Genomic DNA, 19,280 nt, shown 5'->3' on the forward strand with positions numbered 1-19,280 from the left:
GTTGCACCCTCGACAACCACTGTGATTATTGTTATTTGACCATGCTGGTCATCTATGAATATTTGAACATCTTGGCCATGTACAGTTTTAATCTCCACCCGGCACAGTCAGAAGAGGACTGGCCACTCCTCAGAGCCTGGTTCCTCTCAAGGTTTCTTCTTAGGTTCCTGCTTTTCCTAGCCACCGTGCTTCTACACCTGCATTGCTTGCTGTTTGGGGTTTTAGGCTGGGTTTCTGTACAGCACTTTGTGACATTGGCTGATGTAAAAAGGGCTTTATAAATACATTTGATTGATTGATTGATAGACTGTTCTCTCTGATACCACACGGCAAGCGGCACAGGAGTGCCAAGTCTCGGTCCAAAAGCCATAAGACTGCTGAACAATTAATCAAATGGCCACCCGTACTATTTACATTGACCCCCCCCCCCCCCTTTGTTTTTACACTGCTGCTTCCCGCTGTATATTATGTATGCATAGTCACTTTACCCCTACCCTACCTACCTACCTACCTACCTACCTACCTACCTATGTACAATGACCTCGACTAACCTGTACCCCTACACATTGACTCGGTACCCCTGTATATAGCCTCATTACTAACCTGTACCCCCTGTATATAGCCTCATTACTAACCTGTACCCCTCCACATTGACTCGGTACCGGTACCCCCTGTATATAGCCCTATTACTAACCTGTACCCCTACACATTGACTCGGTACCGGTACCCCCTGTATATAGCCTCATTACTAACCTGTACCCCTCCACATTGACTCGGTACCGGTACCCCCTGTATATAGCCCCATTACTAACCTGTACCCCTACACATTGACTCGGTACCGGTACCCCCTGTATATAGCCTCATTACTAACCTGTACCCCTACACATTGACTCGGTACCGGTACCCCCTGTATATAGCCTCATTACTAACCTGTACCCCTACACATTGACTCGGTACCGGTACCCCTTGTATATAATCTCTGTATTGTTATTTTATTGTGTTACTTTAATTACATTTTTGACTTTAGTTTATTTAGTAAATATTTTCTTAACCCTATTCACTGTACTGCATTGTTGGTTTAGGGCTTGTAAGTCAGCATTTCACAGTAAGGTGTTGTATTAGGAGCATGTGACAAAATTTGATTTCATTTAATTTGAACTGGGTTTTTGCTAATGTGTTACATGTAGCTTCAAAATATGGCGAATTATCTACCCTTTTTTCCTTTAGACTTGATTGACATGGTATTGGACCAATGTTATTTGAGAAAAGAAGAAAAAAAAACCTGATCCTGCACACGTTACTGTGTGCCATACTGCCTTTATCCAGCAGGGGCAGCTCTTCTACTAGATATACCGCAGATGGACACATGCTTAACCATATTAACTTTTAAGAAACCTTCATTATTTATTTTATTTTATATATATTTTTTTATATAGCCCTTTAAATAAATATTACTAGTATTAATGTTATTATGACCTATATTAGACTAATCTTTCACGAGTTAATAGCAATGTGACTATCAATAACACCTGAAACAATAATTCATTGCGTAAGACTCTTAAAAAAGAAAGCTATTGTTTAAACCTCTGCTCCGCATTACACAGGCAAACCTGAAGTTGGAATTCAACCTATTCTGGGAGCCTAGTGTTAAAAAAAAAAAAATGATATACAATTTCTGAAGATCCTGTATATGGTAACTGCAGTTAACAAGAAAGTTCACCGAAGACTCTGTATGTGTTTGTCTCCAGACAGTAAATATAACAAGAGTGAGAAAGAAAGCCCTCCCGTTTGACCATTGTTACTCTCAAGCCTAGTGTGTGTGTGTGTGAAGTAATCAATTCAAATATCTTTTATTTCCTGGGACGGAACTTCATTTATGGTCAAGACACATAGCAACACATAGCAACACATAGCAACACATAGCAACACATAGCAACACATAACAACGTAGAACATGAAACATTCTGAAGGAAGTGTTCTGTGCTCTCCGCCGACGTGAACTGTGATGACCCTTCTGCCACAGCACCCTCTCTTTTGACCTGGGTTGGTTGAACATCTTGGCCATGTACAGTTATAATCTCCACCTGGCAGAAGTCAGAAGAGGACTGGCCACTCCTCAGAGCCTGGTTTGGACCTTGAAGCTGGAGACAGCCAGAGTCTGGTTCTTCTGCCACAGCACCCTCTCTCTTGACCTGGGTTGGTTGAACATCTTGGCCATGTACAGTTATAATCTCCACCCGGCACAGTCAGAAGAGGACTGGCCACTCCTCAGAGCCTGGTTGGGACCTGAACCCTGTTTCGTCACAGTCGTAGACGAGGTGTGGTTTTTGTCTTTAAAAACCATGCTTGACGTAGACGGTCTCGTGGCATTGCTCAACAAGACCCTGGGCCCGCTCCAAATGGTCTGGAATTCTAGTGTTCAGTTCAGGGTGGCGAACTCGGAAACTGGACCACAAGTTATTGCTCAACCCCCTCTTCAGATTTACAATGGTCGGTCGGCCACTTACTTTGATGATGGCTCGAGCCAAGAGCTTGACCACAGTCCGGCTCAAAGGGACAAGCTGGCGCAACAAGCTGGCGCTACTCTTCCGGGGTGAGGGCCAGGTTGGAGTGAGGGGAATTGGGATATTTCTTATTTTTATCATCTTGGTGTATTTCCTAATAGTCCCTAACTCTTGGGCCAACTCAGCTACGCTCCTCCCCACCACCAGCTCCTCAAGAACAGCCTCAGTCGTCTCAGGTATGTAGCAGAGCCATTTCCTGGGCTATTGATTACCCTTACCAGCCATTTCCTGGGCTATTGATTACCCTTACCAGCCATTTCCTGGGCTCTTGATTACCCTTACCAGCCATTTCCTGGGCTCTTGATTACCCTTTCCTGACATTTCCTGGGCTATTGATGACCCTTTCCAGCCATTTCCTGGGCTATTGATTACCCTTACCAGCCATTTCCTGGGCTCTTGATTACCCTTTCCAGCCATTTCCTGGGCTCTTGATTACCCTTTCCTGCCATTTCCTGGGCTCTTGATGACCCTTTCCTGTCATTTCCTGGGCTCTTGATTACCCTTACCAGCCATTTCCTGGGCTCTTGATTACCCTTACCAGCCATTTCCTGGGCTCTTGATTACCCTTTCCTGACATTTCCTGGGCTCTTGATGACCCTTTCCAGCCATTTCCTGGGCTATTGATTACCCTTTCCAGCCATTTGCTGTCAAAATAAAATCAAATGAGTTTTGTTTCGTGTTTAAGCAACATGCTGTTTTCCTGTCGGAGGATGGGTGGAGTGAGATGTGATAACAGAGGGACCACAGGCAGAGGGACTTCTCTGCAGGGTAAAATAATAGTAAATGGACTTCCAGAAGTGTAAATTCAGCATATTGTGTAACAGTTTGTGTAAGTTAGAGAACTCCCTCTGCCAGTGATCCCCTCTGTTATCACATCTCACTCCACCCATCCTCCGACAGGGCCATTCCCAGCTTCTGACTTCATAGAGGTCAAGGGATTTTGATGGGCAGGTTTATGAGGGGGAAACATCCTTTCTAACACTGTGGGAGTATGGGTAGCCCTATAGGTTGACTGACAGCGCTTATGCCTGCTCAGATCAGAGCCTCCTCAGTCTCTCTCCAAAGGGAACATGTGTCGGTGCTTTATATAGTCATTTACTAGCTGATATTATTATTATTGCTCTTGTGCTAATCATTGTCATGCTTTGTTTATTATTTAAAGTAACATGTTTCATTCATCTCTCTCTTTTGAACCACATCTCATCTCATTACGTCTGGAAATAAAGTTTCCTCATTGGTCTATTTATTTATCAATATATAATGTTAACCAATGATTAGTGTAAAGTTACTCCTGAGCTCATGGACCTCCAAGACAACCAAGCATTTCTACGACATCAATACATAAGCTACCACCGTGACTCCAGAATCCGCGACTGGAGACAGCCAGAGTCTGGTTGAGTTGAAGCTGGAGACAGCCAGAGTCTGGTTGAGTTGAAGCTGGAGACGGCCAGAGTCTGGTTGAGTTGAAGCTGGAGACGGCCAGAGTCTGGTTGAGTTGAAGCTGGAGACGGCCAGAGTCTGGTTGAGTTGAAGCTGGAGACAGCCAGAGTCTGGTTGAGTTGAAGCTGGAGACGGCCAGAGTCTGGTTGAGTTGAAGCTGGAGACAGCCAGAGTCTGGTTGAGTTGAAGCTGGAGACGGCCAGAGTCTGGTTGAGTTGAAGCTGGAGACGGCCAGAGTCTGGTTGAGTTGAAGCTGGAGACGGCCAGAGTCTGGTTGAGTTGAAGCTGGAGACGGCCAGAGTCTGGTTGAGTTGAAGCTGGAGACGGCCAGAGTCTGGTTGAGTTGAAGCTGGAGACGGCCAGAGTCTGGTTGAGTTGAAGCTGGAGACGGCCAGAGTCTGGTTGAGTTGAAGCTGGAGACGGCCAGAGTCTGGTTGAGTTGAAGCTGGAGACGGCCAGAGTCTGGTTGAGTTGAAGCTGGAGACAGCCAGAGTCTGGTTGAGTTGAAGCTGGAGACAGCCAGAGTCTGGTTGAGTTGAAGCTGGAGACAGCCACAATCTGGTTGAGTTGAAGCTGGAGACAGCCAGAGTCTGGTTGAGTTGAAGCTGGAGACGGCCAGAGTCTGGTTGAGTTGAAGCTGGAGACGGCCAGAGTCTGGTTGAGTTGAAGCTGGAGACGGCCAGAGTCTGGTTGAGTTGAAGCTGGAGACAGCCAGAGTCTGGTTGAGTTGAAGCTGGAGACGGCCAGAGTCTGGTTGAGTTGAAGCTGGAGACAGCCAGAGTCTGGTTGAGTTGAAGCTGGAGACGGCCAGAGTCTGGTTGAGTTGAAGCTGGAGACGGCCAGAGTCTGGTTGAGTTGAAGCTGGAGACGGCCAGAGTCTGGTTGAGTTGAAGCTGGAGACGGCCAGAGTCTGGTTGAGTTGAAGCTGGAGACAGCCAGAGTCTGGTTGAGTTGAAGCTGGAGACGGCCAGAGTCTGGTTGAGTTGAAGCTGGAGACAGCCAGAGTCTGGTTGAGTTGAAGCTGGAGACAGCCAGCTTTTTCCTAGCCACCGTGCTTCTACACCTGCACTGCTTGCTGTTTGGGGTTTTAGGCTGAGTTTCTGTACAGCACTTTGAGATATCAGCTGATGTAAGAATGGCTATATAAATACATTTGATTTGATTTGATTTTAGTCAAGGATCAAATCACCTCTACCTTACCTGCCACCCTAGACCCACTTCAATTTGCTTACAGCCACAATAGATCCACAGATGATGCAATCGCCTACACAGTGCACCTATCCCACCTGGACAAGAGGACTACCTATGTAAGAATGCTGTTCATTGACTACAGCTCATTTCATTCATTGACTACACTCGGCCTTGCTGTTATTCCAGTTTCAACTGTTTCTGCCTGCGGTTACGAAACCCCTACCTGTCCCAGACCTGCTGTTTTCAACTCTTAATGATCGGCTATGAAAAGCCAACTGAGATTTATTCCTGATTATTATTTGACCATGCTTGTCATTTATGAACATTTTGAAAATCTTGGCTCTCTCTAATTTTCTCCTTCTCTCTTTCTCTCGGAGGACCTGAGCCCTAGGACCATACGTCGGGACTACCGGCCGTGGTGACTCCTTGCTGCCCCCAGTCCGCCTGGCCTTGCTGCTATTCCAGTTTCAACTCTTCTGCCTGCGGTTATGGAACCCCTACCTGTCCCAGACCTGCTGTTTTCAACTCTTAATGATCGGCTATGAAAAGCCAACTGAGATTTATTCCTGATTATTATTTGACCATGCTTGTCATTTATGAACATTTTGAAAATCTTGGCTCTCTCTAATTTTCTCCTTCTCTCTTTCTTTCTCTCGGAGGACCTGGGCCCTAGGACCATGCATCGGGACTGCCGCCCGTGGTGACTCCTTGCTGTCCCCAGTCCGCCTGGCCTTGCTGCTATTCCAGTTTCAGCTGTTCTGCCTGCGGTTATGGAACCGCCACCTGTCCCAGACCTGTTGTTTTTCAACTCTTAATGATCAGCTATGAAAAGCCAACTGAAAATTATTCATGATTATTATTTGACCATGCTTGTCACTTATGAACATTTTTGAACATCTTGGCATAGTTCTGTTATAATCTCCACCCGGCACAGCCAGAAGAGGACTGGCCACCCCTCATAGCCTGGTTCCTCTCTAGGTTTCTTCCTAGGTTTTGGCCTTTCTAGGGAGTTTTTCCTAGCCACCGTGCTTCTACACCTGCATTCTAGCTGTTTGGGGTTTTAGGCTGGGTTTCTGTACAGCACTTCGAGATATTATCTGATGTACGAAGGGCTATATAAAATAAAATTGATTGAAATTGAGCTCAGCATTCAACACCATAGTACCCTCCAAGCTCATCATCAAGCTGGGAGTCTGGGAGACCCTGGATCTCAACCCCTCCCTGTGCAACTGAGTTCTGGACTTTCTGACGCCCCCAGGTGGCGAAGGTAGGAAAAAACAGCTCCACTTTGCTGATCCTCAAGAAACGTTGTCTCACTGTCAACTGAGTTTATTTTCAGCAAACTTAACATGTGTAAAAATGTTGTATGAACAAAACAAGATTCAACAACAGACATAAACTGAACACGCTCCACAGACATGTGACTAACAGAAATGGAATAATGTGTCCCTGAACAAAGGGGGGGTCACAATCAAAAGTAACAGTCAGTATCTGGTGTGGCCACCAGCTGCATTAAGTACTGCAGTGCATCTCCTCCTCATGGACTGCACCATATTTGCCAGTTCTTGCTGTGAGATGTTACCCTACTCTTCCACTAAGGCACCTGCAAGTTCCCAGACATTTCTGGGGGGAATGGCCCTAGCCCTCACCCTCCGATCCAACAGGTCCCAGACGTGCTAAATGGGATTGAGATCCGGGCTCTTCGCTGGCCATGGCAGAACACTGGCATTCCTGTTGTTAGAGCCGATTTGGGCATATTTGTATAAAAGACTGAACATACTGAGCTCCATGTACATTTGTGTAAATATATTAAATAGTAATGTATATGATGAAATATTAGGTACGTACCTTTATGATTTATTTACCGGATTGAGATATATTCATTTGTTATTAGTGTAACTCAGTTTTTGGCCCCCCCTCTTGCCCATTCATTGTACTGTGTTAATTGTGTTAGTATAAAGGCAGGAAGTTGGGCCTTCGGGGGGGGGGGGAGTCCTTGCTAGATGCGGGAGCGGTATAGTTTTTTGACCATATAGACATATAGACATACAGACATACATACAGAAAGACAGACAGGTCATATTATATTATGTATTTGCATTTCAAGTAATCTCTGCTTTAAGTTGATTGGAGAATACCTTTTTGTTAGATAAGAAGAATAAACATTTTTTGTTGCACCATATCCCTGGATCTCATTGAATGTTTGGCCGTTTGGAAACGTTAAGTGTGGACTGTATGCGTCCGAAACAACCCCGCTTCAGGCTTGGGCAGTGGCTATGGTAAAGAGGAAAGGAAGCCACTACAATCAAGTCAAAAAACTCCGTGAAGGATTACTACCGGAAGGAAATCTCCGGTTCGGACACACGCTGGATTTTGTTATTTTTGTAATTGCATTCGGACCATAAGGACAGCTCGCTTGGAAGGATTTGAACTCCTAGATTTCGCCAGCCGTGAGTAACCACTGCGAATGAATGAGCTGCCCTGTTCAATGCGATCGTTTGATCATGCATATTATGGAAGCGCAAATGTGCTTATAATTGGAATGTTTGATAAACTTGGGAATGGAATTCAAAATACAGCGCTGTGAAAACAATTAAGAAGTTTAAGTTTGGGAAACACAGATCCTATGCACAATGTAGCCTAATCATATATCTAATATTTGGCCTAACGTGGAAATGCAATGCATCAACGCAACGAATGCAACTTAAGGATCTAAAGATACTGCGTGTTAACTTCATTAAAGGGACAAAACCTCAACGGGATGAAATGTTTAAAACGCATCTAAAATGCCAAACTTGCACATGTGCAATTCAAAATGGGTCAATATGCTGAAATGGATGACTGTGTTTTTAAAGATTAAAGGAGGTCTAAAGGGGCATTACGTTTAACAATCAAACCAACAACCGTGTCATTGTAAATTGAGTGAACTAAAAGTGAATGATGGAGGTGGAAATATGGAAAAAGGCTGAAGTTGAGCCACAAACGCTCATTGAACCACATGACAGCATTTCCAATGTGTCAAAAATATCAAGTAAAACTAAGTATTCTAAGACTGCTTCCTCAGTGTCCTCTGAACGCCTTAAAGCCGAGGCAGAACGAGCAGCTCTACTAGCTCGCCAAGCATCATTACAAGACAAGCATGCATTGGAACTGGAGAAAGCTCAACTGAATGTTAGGATGGAAAAAATGGCACTGGAAACGGACATAGCAGCATATAATGCCAAACTGAAGGTCCTGGAGAGTACTGAGTCAACTTCTCAATCCCATTCTGTGGCAGCCCATTTACTAAGCCAAGAAGATGGAATGAACTCTTATTTTGAGAAACAGGAACCAGAGGTCTATGTGGAACCTGAACCATCACCTGTTGAGTTTGCTGCATTAGGTGCAGTTCCAAAGACCCCACTACAAAGAGTTTTACAACAACCGACCACAAAGCCATCAAACCCTATTCCGAAAACAGTCGTAAACCACACTCTTCAGCAGCCAACAGCAAGGTCTAGCAATCAACACAGAATCAACACTGCGGGTATCAGCCATAATACCAGCCATGATAACCTCTCTACTGTCATGCAAAGGCAGAATGAAATTGCTGACCTCCTTGTACTACAGCACAAACAGGCCACACTCCCTGTTAGGGAGATACCTATGTTTGACGGTGATCCTCTAAACTTTAGGCCATTCATGCGTGCATTTGAGCATGGTATAGAAGATAAGACAAGCAGTCACCAGGATAGGCTCTATTACCTGGAACAATACACCTCTGGTCAGCCCAAGGATCTGGTCCGTAGTTGTCTGCATATGGAAGCCAGAAGAGGCTATGCAGTAGCTAAGAGGTTGTTAAAGGAACACTTTGGCAATGAAATCAAAGTCACCACTGCTTACATGGAAAAGGCTTGGAACTGGACAAACATCAAACCCGATGATGGAAAGGGACTGGGTGGTTATGCACTCTATCTAAGAGGTTGCTGTAACGCTATGCAAGACCTACAGAACATGGAAGAGCTTAATCTTCCCTCCAACATAAAGCTGATCATGTCAAAACTTCCCTACAAACTAAGGGAAAAATGGAGGTCTATGGCATGTGATATTTTAGAGAGAAGTCACCTGAGGGCCCAGTTCAGTGACCTGGTAACGTTCATGGAAAAACAGGCCAAAATACTGCAGGATCCGTTGTATGGAGATATTCAAGATCCCCTGTACAACAAAAGGTTTTTAAAACCCAAAACAGAAGCTGACTTTAAACAGCAGTTCAAGTCCAAGAGTAGGGGAAGCAGCTTTGCCACTACAGTAGCTGTAGTGGCAGATTGTGACTCTGAAAAACCTTTAAAAGAACAAACATTCAAAGTAAAGAGACCAGGCACCTACCCTTCTGATGCTCCCAGTATCTCATGTATATTTTGTGCTGGTGCGCATTTATTGGTCGACTGCCAACAGGTGAAGGCACAGCCACATGAATTCAAGGTTGAGTTTCTGAGATCAAAAGGCCTTTGTTTTGGCTGTTTGATGAGAGGACACTTAAGCAGAGAATGTAAAAGAAGGATGACCTGTCAGAGCTGTCAAAGAAAGCACCCCACTATCCTGCACATTGAAGGAAGAGAGAGATTTAGATCTCAAAAGGCAGATATGAGTGGTGTAGCAGTAAAGCGGGAGGAGACTGTCAGCAGTGCTCTTGTTTCACTGGAAGCTGGTGAAGATACCGGGGCCGGTACAGATTGTGCACTTGCAATTGTGCCAGTTCAAGTAAAGGTGGCAAATGGAAGCAAGTCTGTGTTAACCTATGCGTTTCTCGATTCTGGTAGCTCAGCAACATTTTGTACGGAGAGACTCATGAGGCAGTTGCAAGCTAAAGGCAGTGCGACTGAAATTCTGCTACGCACAATGGGGCAGGAGAGTCCTACCAAGAGCTTTGAGATATCTGGATTAGAGATTGGCAATGTGGAAGGCGACACATTTCTTGCATTACCAAAGGTCTACACCCAACATAAGATCCCAGTGACAAGAGAGAACATTCCCACTCAGAAAGATCTCAAAAGGTGGCCATACCTGAAAGAGGTTCAGTTGAAGGAGATTGATGCCGACGTCGAACTTCTGATTGGCGTAAATGCTCCAAAGGCAATGGAACCCTGGCAAATCATAAATAGCCAAGGCAACGGACCGTATGCAGTGAAAACCCTCTTTGGATGGATGATGAATGGTCCTCTCAACAGTTGTACCATGGCAGAAGAATCTGGGCATCCTACGGTGATGGCCAATTGTATCTCAATGGCCGACCTGGGGGTTCTTCTTGTAAATCAGTACAACCATGACTTCCCTGAGAGAGAGTATGAAGAGAAAAGTGAGATGTCAGCTGAGGATCGTAGGTTTATGGAGATTGTATCAAGCTCCATAACCCTCAAAGACCATCACTACTACTTACCGTTGCCCTTTCGCAACAAAGATGTAGTCCTGCCAAACAACCGTGACATGGCAAAGCAGCGGGCTCTAAATATTATCAGGAAGTTCAAGAAGGACAAAGGTTACGCTGCAGAGTACAAAGGCTTCATGGAAGAGATGATAACAAAAGGTTACGCCGAGAAGGTACCACAAGAACAGCTCCTCAGAGAGAAAGGCAAGGTATGGTACATACCACACCATGGCGTTCACCATAAGCGCAAAGGAACGATACGAGTGGTGTTTTACTGTTCATCATCCTATAAAGGTACATCTCTTAACAGTGAACTCCTTCAAGGCCCTGACCTGGCAAACACGCTTATAGGAGTCTTGCTAAGATTTCGGCAAGAGCACATTGCCATGATGGCAGACATCGAAGGAATGTTCCATCAAGTACGTGTCCATGAAGATGACTTAGACTTCCTGCGATTCCTATGGTGGCCGGATGGTGATACTAACAAAAGATTGGAGGAGTACAGAATGACAGTACATCTTTTCGGTGCTATATCCTCTCCAAGTTGTGCAAACTTTGCACTGCGGAAGACTGCAGAAGACAACTGTGAGGGGTACGATGAAGAGGTGATTCAAACAGTCAAGTCCAACTTCTATGTTGATGACTGCCTCAAGTCAGTGGCCACAGAAGAACAAGCCATAGCTCTCACAAGAAACCTCAGGGATGTGTGCTCTCAAGGTGGGTTCAAATTGACCAAGTGGGTCAGCAACAGCCGCACTGTACTAGCTTCTATCCCTGATGAACACAAAGCCAAGCAGATAAAAGAACTGGACCTGGACAGAGAAAAGCTGCCTGTTGAAAGAGCACTTGGAATCCGATGGAACATTGAAAGGGATGTGTTTAACTTCCAGGTCACTGTCAAGAACAGACCCCTTACAAGAAGAGGTATTCTCTCAACTGTCAGCTCTATTTATGATCCATTAGGTTTCCTCGCCCCATTCGTATTAAAGGCAAAGCAAATTCTTCAAGTGCTCTGCAAGCGTGGATGGGACGAAGTTATCCCTGAAGAACACTCTATTTCATGGAAGAGATGGCTCTCAGAGCTGGACCAGCTCTCCAGATTCCAGATAGACAGGTGTATGATGCCTGAGAACTTTGGTCAAATCAAGACCGCACAGCTGCATCACTTCGGTGATGCAAGTGAACAAGGTTATGGCACGGCAAGCTACCTTAGGTTCACAAACGTTATGGAAAAGGTCCACATCGCATTCATACTGGGGAAATCAAGGGTGACTCCACTCAAGCAGATGACGATCCCCAGACTGGAACTTGCTGCAGCAACATTGGCAGTGCGAGTGGACAGGATGTTAAGGTTGGAGCTCCAGATTGAACTTGAGGAGTCAACTTTCTGGACAGACAGCCAGTCGGTGCTAAAATACATCCGCAACGATACCAAGAGATTCCATACTTTTGTGGCTAATAGGGTTGCTATGATCCGTGACCTATCGAAAGCAAAACAGTGGAGGTATTTGAACTCCAAACACAACCCAGCCGATGATGCCTCAAGAGGATTACATGTTGAAACTTTCCTGAACTCAAAGAGATGGCGCAAAGGACCAGAATTCCTGGAGAAAACAGAAACACAATGGCCGAAAGTCCCCGAGGAGCTTGGCTCCATCCCTCCAGATGATCCAGAGGTGAGAAAAGACGTCATCGTAAACAGTACATGTGTGGAAGAAAAGAGTCCGACCAGCAAACTGATTGAGTACTATTCAACATGGAACAGCTTGAAGAAAGCAGTTGCCTGGATGCTGAAACTGAAGAGACTTCTACTACAGTTAAGCCAGAAAAGGAAAGTTCTCACCCAAACTGATCCAGGATCAGATCAGAGTCTGACAAACTCACTGAAGGAACAAATTGACAAGTTCAAACTGACGTTTGGAAAAGAAAGTCTGTCTGTAGATGACCTAGATGAAGCAGAAAAGGTCATCATTCGATTTGAGCAACGACAGCACTTTAAACAAGAAATTGCACTAGTTGTAAAAGGAAAACAATGTGCCAAGAGAAGCGGCTCAATCTGTAAGCTTGATCCAATAGTTGACAATGGCATTCTGAGAGTAGGAGGAAGGTTAAGCAAAGCTGCTATGCCTACGGAACTAAAGAATCCTATGATCCTGCCCAAAGACTCCTACATCTCCAGACTGATCTTACTCCACATCCATGAGCAGGTTGGCCACTCTGGGAGAGGTCACATGCTTTCTAGACTTCGCCAGCGATATTGGATACCCTGTGCCAACTCCTTAGCAAGAAAGATCCTTAAGAGCTGTGTCTTCTGCAGGCGGATGCAAGCTAGAGCTGGAGAACAGAAGATGGCTGACCTTCCACAAGATCGGGTAGCACCTGATTTGCCGCCTTTCACCCATGTGGGCATAGATTACTTTGGCCCCATAGAGGTGAAGCGAGGCCGCGTTCATGTGAAGCGGTATGGTGTGATCTTTACTTGCCTTGTGAGTCGAGCTGTCCATCTAGAAGTTGCTAGTTATCTGGATACTGATTCCTGCATCAATGCCCTGCGCAGGTTCATCTGTCGAAGGGGCCCAGTAACAAGTATCAGAACAGACAATGGCACCAACTTTGTTGGAACACACAGAGAGCTAGGAGAAGCTCTGAAAGAGCTGGATCACAACAAGATTCAAAATAAATTACTGAAGGAAGGAGTGACATGGTCATTCAACCCTCCCTCTGGAGCCCACCATGGGGGGGTATGGGAGAGGTTGATCCGACTGGTGAAAAAGATCCTCTATTCAGTCCTTAAAGAGCAAGTACTGGATGATGAGGCTTTGCAGACAGCCTTGTGTGAAGTTGAGGCGATTATGAACGACAGACCAATCACTACTGTAACAAATGACCCTAACGATCTAGAACCCCTGACTCCGAACCATCTGCTTCATCTGAAAGCAAAGCCAGTCCTGCCACCAGGACTATTCCAGAGAAGTGACCTATACTCACGAAGGAGATGGAAGCAAGTACAATATATCACTGACCTCTTCTGGAAGAGATGGATCAGGGAGTATCTTCCACTTATGCAGGAGCGGAACAAGTGGAACAAAACTAAGAGAAACTTCAGTCCTGGTGACCTTGTGGTCATCGTCAATGACACCGCCCCAAGGAACTCTTGGCTAATGGGGCGTGTGGTGAAGGCTTTGCCAGGGGCCAAAGGTCTTGTCCGGAGCGTCATGGTTAAGACTAAGACCAATATCTTACAGAGACCTATCAATAAACTCTGTCTGCTCCTTGAGGCGACGAAGTGAGACACACACACACACACACACAGTGCTCCATCTTTGAATCATGTGCACCTCTGATTCGTTGATGTCGTACTCTTACATTCTTTGATGTCATACATTTTTTGGACGTCAAACTCTTGACATTTTTTGGAAGTTGAACACCTTTACACTTCAACTCAGACTGAGATCTATGGACTATTTTCCTATATGGCACCTTGTATATTTGTATATAGCTATGAACTGTAATGGTGCTCTGGTATAGAATGTTTTTGTATTGGCTCTACGTTTGAATATTAAGTAATTGTTGTGCATTCAGTGCAGTCAACAATTAAGGGCCGGTATGTTAGAGCCGATTTGGGCATATTTGTATAAAAGACTGAACATACTGAGCTCCATGTACATTTGTGTAAATATATTAAATATTAATGTATATGATGAAATATTAGGTACGTACCTTTATGATTTATTTACCGGATTGAGATATATTCATTTGTTATTAGTGTAACTCAGTTTTTGGCCCCCCCTCTTGCCCATTCATTGTACTGTGTTAATTGTGTTAGTATAAAGGCAGGAAGTTGGGCCTTCGGGGGGGGGAGTCCTTGCTAGATGCGGGAGCGGTATAGTTTTTTGACCATATAGACATATAGACATATAGACATATAGACATATAGACATACAGACATACATACAGAAAGACAGACAGGTCATATTATATTATGTATTTGCATTTCAAGTAATCTCTGCTTTAAGTTGATTGGAGAATACCTTTTTGTTAGATAAGAAGAATAAACATTTTTTGTTGCACCATATCCCTGGATCTCATTGAATGTTTGGCCGTTTGGAAACGTTAAGTGTGGACTGTATGCGTCCGAAACAACCCCGCTTCAGGCTTGGGCAGTGGCTATGGTAAAGAGGAAAGGAAGCCACTACACCTGTCTTGCAGGAAATCACCCACAGAACGAGCAGGGTGGTGAGGGTGGCTGGTGGCATTGTCATGCTGGAGGGTCATGTCAGGATGAGCCTGCAGGAAGCGTACCACATGAGGGAGGAGGATGTCTTCCCTGTAACGCACAGCATTGAGATTGCCTGCAAAAACAACAAGCTCAGACCGATGATGTTGTGACACACCGCCCCAGACCATGACGGACCCTCCACCTCCAAATCGATCCCGCTCCAGAGTACAGGCCTTGGTGTAACGCTCATTCCTTTGACAATAAACGCGAATCCGACCATCACCCCTGGTGAGACAAAACCGCAACTTGTCAGTGAAGAGCACTTTTTGCCAGTCCTGTCTGGTCCAGCGACGGTGGGTTTGTGCCCATAGGCGACGTTGTTGCCAGTGATGTCTGGTGAGGACCTGCCTTACAACAGGCCTACAAGCCCTCAGTCCAGCCTCTCAGCCTATTGCGGACAGTCTGAGCACTGATGGGGGTAGTGTGCGTTCCTGGAGTAACTCGGGCAGTTGTTGTTGCCATCCTGTACCTGTCCCGCAGGTGTGATGTTCAGATGTACCGATCCTGTGCAGGTGTTGTTACACGTGGTCTGCCACTGTGAGGACGATCAGCTGTCCGTCCTGTCTCCCTGTAGCGCTGTCTTAGGCGTCTCACAGTACGGACATTGCATTTTATTGCTCTGGCCACATCTGTAGTCCTCATACCTTCTTGCAGCATGCCTAAGGCACGTTCACACAGAGAGCAGGGACCCTGGGCATCTTTCTTTTGGTGTTTTTCAGAGTCAGTAGAAAGGTCTCTTTAGTGTCCTAAGTTTTCATAACTGTGACCTTAATTGCCTACCGTCTGTAAGCTGTTAGTGTTTTAACGACCGTTCCACAGGTGCATGTTCATTAATTGTTTATGGTTCATTGAACAAGCATGGGAAACAGTGTTTAAACCCTTTATAATGAAGATCTATGAAGTTATTTGGATTTTTACAAATTATCTTTGAAAGACAGGGTCCTGAAAAAGGGACGTTTATTTTTTTGCTTAGTTTTTACATAGACTTGAAATCATGGGCCATTTTAATAATGGAACATATTTTGCATTACTCATCTCATATGTATATGCTGTATTCTATTCTACTGTATCTCAGTCTATGTATTACTCATCTCATATGTATATACTGTATTGTATTCTACTGTATCTTCGTCTATGCCGCTCTGACATCACTCATCCTAATATTTATATATTCTCAATTACATTCCTTTACTTTAGATTGTGTGTATTGTTAGATATTACTTATTAGATATTACTGGAGCTAGAAACACAAGCATTTCACTACACCCGCAATAATATCTGCTAAACACGTGTTTGTGACAAATAACATTTGATTTGATTTGAATTGCATAAAAAAAAATACCTGGAGGTATTTTATTTTTGGGCTCTAAGAAAAGGCCAAGTGTACGTAACACTGAGTGCAGTGAGCACACATGAGTGATTCACACAGGGCCCAGAGTATAGTGATTCACACAGGGCCCAGAGTATAGTGATTCACACAGGGCCCAGAGTATAGTGATTTACACAGGGCTCAGAGCATATTGATTCACACAGGGCTCAGAGCATAGTGATTCACACAGGTCCCAGAGCATAGTGATTCACACAGGGCTCAGAGCATAGTGATTCACACAGGGCTCAGAGCATAGTGATTCACACAGGGCCCAGAGCATATTGATTCACACAGAGCCCAGAGCATAGTGATTTACACAGGGCTCAGAGCATAGTGATTTACACAGGGCTCAGAGCATAGTGATTCACACAGGGCTCAGAGCATAGTGATTCACACAGGGCTCAGAGCATAGTGATTCACACAGAGCCCAGAGCATAGTGATTTACACAGGGCTCAGAGCATAGTGATTTACACAGGGCTCAGAGCATAGTGATTTACACAGGGCTCAGAGCATAGTGATTCACACAGGTCCCAGAGCATAGTGATTCACACAGGGCTCAGAGCATAGTGATTCACACAGGGCTCAGAGCATAGTGATTCACACAGGGCCCAGAGCATAGTGATTCACACAGGGCTCAGAGCATATTGATTCACACAGGGCTCAGAGCATAGTGATTCACACAGGGCCCAGAGCATAGTGATTCACACAGGGCTCAGAGCATAGTGATTCACACAGGGCTCAGAGCATAGTGATTCACACAGGGCCCAGAGCATAGTGATTCACACAGGGCTCAGAGCATAGTGATTCACACAGGGCTCAGAGCATAGTGATTCACACAGGGCCCAGAACATAGTGATTCAAACATGGCCCCTAGTGATATAATTGAATTATAAACTACTTATATTAGAGGAGCTGTAATGGCAGCCAGTCACAGTGATTGTAGTGGACTATAAACTACTTGCATTAGAGGAGCCGTAATGGCAGCCAGTCACAGTGATTGTAGTGGACTATAAACTACTTGCATTAGAGGAGCCGTAATGGCAGCCAGTCACAGTGATTGTAGTGGACTATAAACTACTTATATTAGAGGAGCTGTAATGGCAGCCAGTCACGGTGATTGTAGTGGACTATAAACTACTTGCATTAGAGGAGCTGTAATGGCAGCCAGTCACAGTGATTGTAGTGGACTATAAACTACTTATATTAGAGGAGCTGTAATGGCAGCCAGTCACGGTGATTGTAGTGGACTATAAACTACTTGTATTAGAGGAGCTGTAATGGCAGCCAGTCACGGTGATTGTAGTGGACTATAAACTACTTGCATTAGAGGAGCTGTAATGGCAGCCAGTCACAGTGATTGTAGTGGACTATAAACTACTTATATTAGAGGAGCTGTAATGGCAGCCAGTCACGGTGATTGTAGTGGACTATAAACTACTTGTATTAGAGGAGCTGTAATGGCAGCCAGTCACGGTGATTGTAGTGGACTATAAACTACTTGCATTAGAGGAGCTGTAATGGCAGCCAGTCATGGTGATTGTAGTGGACTATAAACTACTTATATTAGAGGAGCTGTAATGGCAGCCAGTCACAGTGATTGTAGTGGACTATAAACTACTTGCATTAGAGGAGCTGTAATGGCAGCCAGTCACAGTGATTGTAGTGGACTATAAACTACTTGTATTAGAGGAGCCGTAATGGCAGCCAGTCACAGTGATTATAGTGGACTATAAACTACTGGTATTAGAGGAGCCGTAATGGCAGCCAGTCACAGTGATTATAGTGGACTATAAACTACTTGTATTAGAGGAGCCGTAATGGCAGCCAGTCACAGTGATTGTAGTGGACTATAAACTACTTATATTAGAGGAGCTGTAATGGCAGCCAGTCACAGTGATTGTAGTGGACTATAAACTACTTGCATTAGAGGAGCCGTAATGGCAGCCAGTCACAGTGATTGTAGTGGACTATAAACTACTGGTATTAGAGGAGCCGTAATGGCAGCCAGTCACAGTGATTATAGTGGACTATAAACTACTTGTATTAGAGGAGCCGTAATGGCAGCCAGTCACAGTGATTATAGTGGACTATAAACTACTTATATTAGAGGAGCCGTAATGGCAGCCAGTCACAGTGATTGTAGTGGACTATAAACTACTTATATTAGAGGAGCCGTAATGGCAGCCAGTCATGGTGATTGTAGTGGACTATAAACTACTTGTATTAGAGGAGCTGTAATGGCAGCCAGTCACAGTGATTGTAGTGGACTATAAACTACTTGCATTAGAGGAGCCGTAATGGCAGCCAGTCATGGTGATTGTAGTGGACTATAAACTACTTGTATTAGAGGAGCCGTAATGGCAGCCAGTCACGGTGATTGTAGTGGACTATAAACTACTTATATTAGAGGAGCCGTAATGGCAGCCAGTCATGGTGATTGTAGTGGACTATAAACTACTTGTATTAGAGGAGCTGTAATGGCAGCCAGTCACAGTGATTGTAGTGGACTATAAACTACTTGTATTAGAGGAGCTGTAATGGCAGCCAGTCACAGTGATTGTAGTGGACTATAAACTACTTATATTAGAGGAGCCGTAATGGCAGCCAGTCATGGTGATTATAGTGGACTATAAACTACTTATATTAGAGGAGCCGTAATGGCAGCCAGTCACAGTGATTATAGTGGACTATAAACTACTTGTATTAGAGGAGCCGTAATGGCAGCCAGTCATGGTGATTGTAGTGGACTATAAACTACTTGTATTAGAGGAGCCGTAATGGCAGCCAGTCACAGTGATTGTAGTGGACTATAAACTACTTATATTAGAGGAGCCGTAATGGCAGCCAGTCATGGTGATTATAGTGGACTATAAACTACTTATATTAGAGGAGCCGTAATGGCAGCCAGTCACAGTGATTATAGTGGACTATAAACTACTTGTATTAGAGGAGCCGTAATGGCAGCCAGTCATGGTGATTGTAGTGGACTATAAACTACTTGTATTAGAGGAGCCGTAATGGCAGCCAGTCAC

General features: G+C 44.7%; 1 protein-coding gene across 1 annotated transcript; it reads left to right on the forward strand.

Moving 5' to 3' along the window:
- The first annotated feature begins 1,952 nt into the window (after window positions 1-1,952).
- On the forward strand, window positions 1,953-14,812 carry LOC129867906 (uncharacterized). The gene is made up of 2 exons (XM_055941381.1): window positions 1,953-2,740; window positions 5,573-14,812. Exon 2 carries the CDS (start codon window positions 8,133-8,135, stop codon window positions 13,887-13,889), a length of 5,757 nt encoding a protein of 1,918 aa, XP_055797356.1. The 5' UTR covers window positions 1,953-2,740; window positions 5,573-8,132; the 3' UTR covers window positions 13,890-14,812.
- The last annotated feature ends 4,468 nt before the right edge of the window (window positions 14,813-19,280 follow it).

This window comes from Salvelinus fontinalis, chromosome 13 (genome assembly GCF_029448725.1).
Source record: "Salvelinus fontinalis isolate EN_2023a chromosome 13, ASM2944872v1, whole genome shotgun sequence".
Lineage (NCBI taxonomy): Eukaryota > Metazoa > Chordata > Actinopteri > Salmoniformes > Salmonidae > Salvelinus > Salvelinus fontinalis.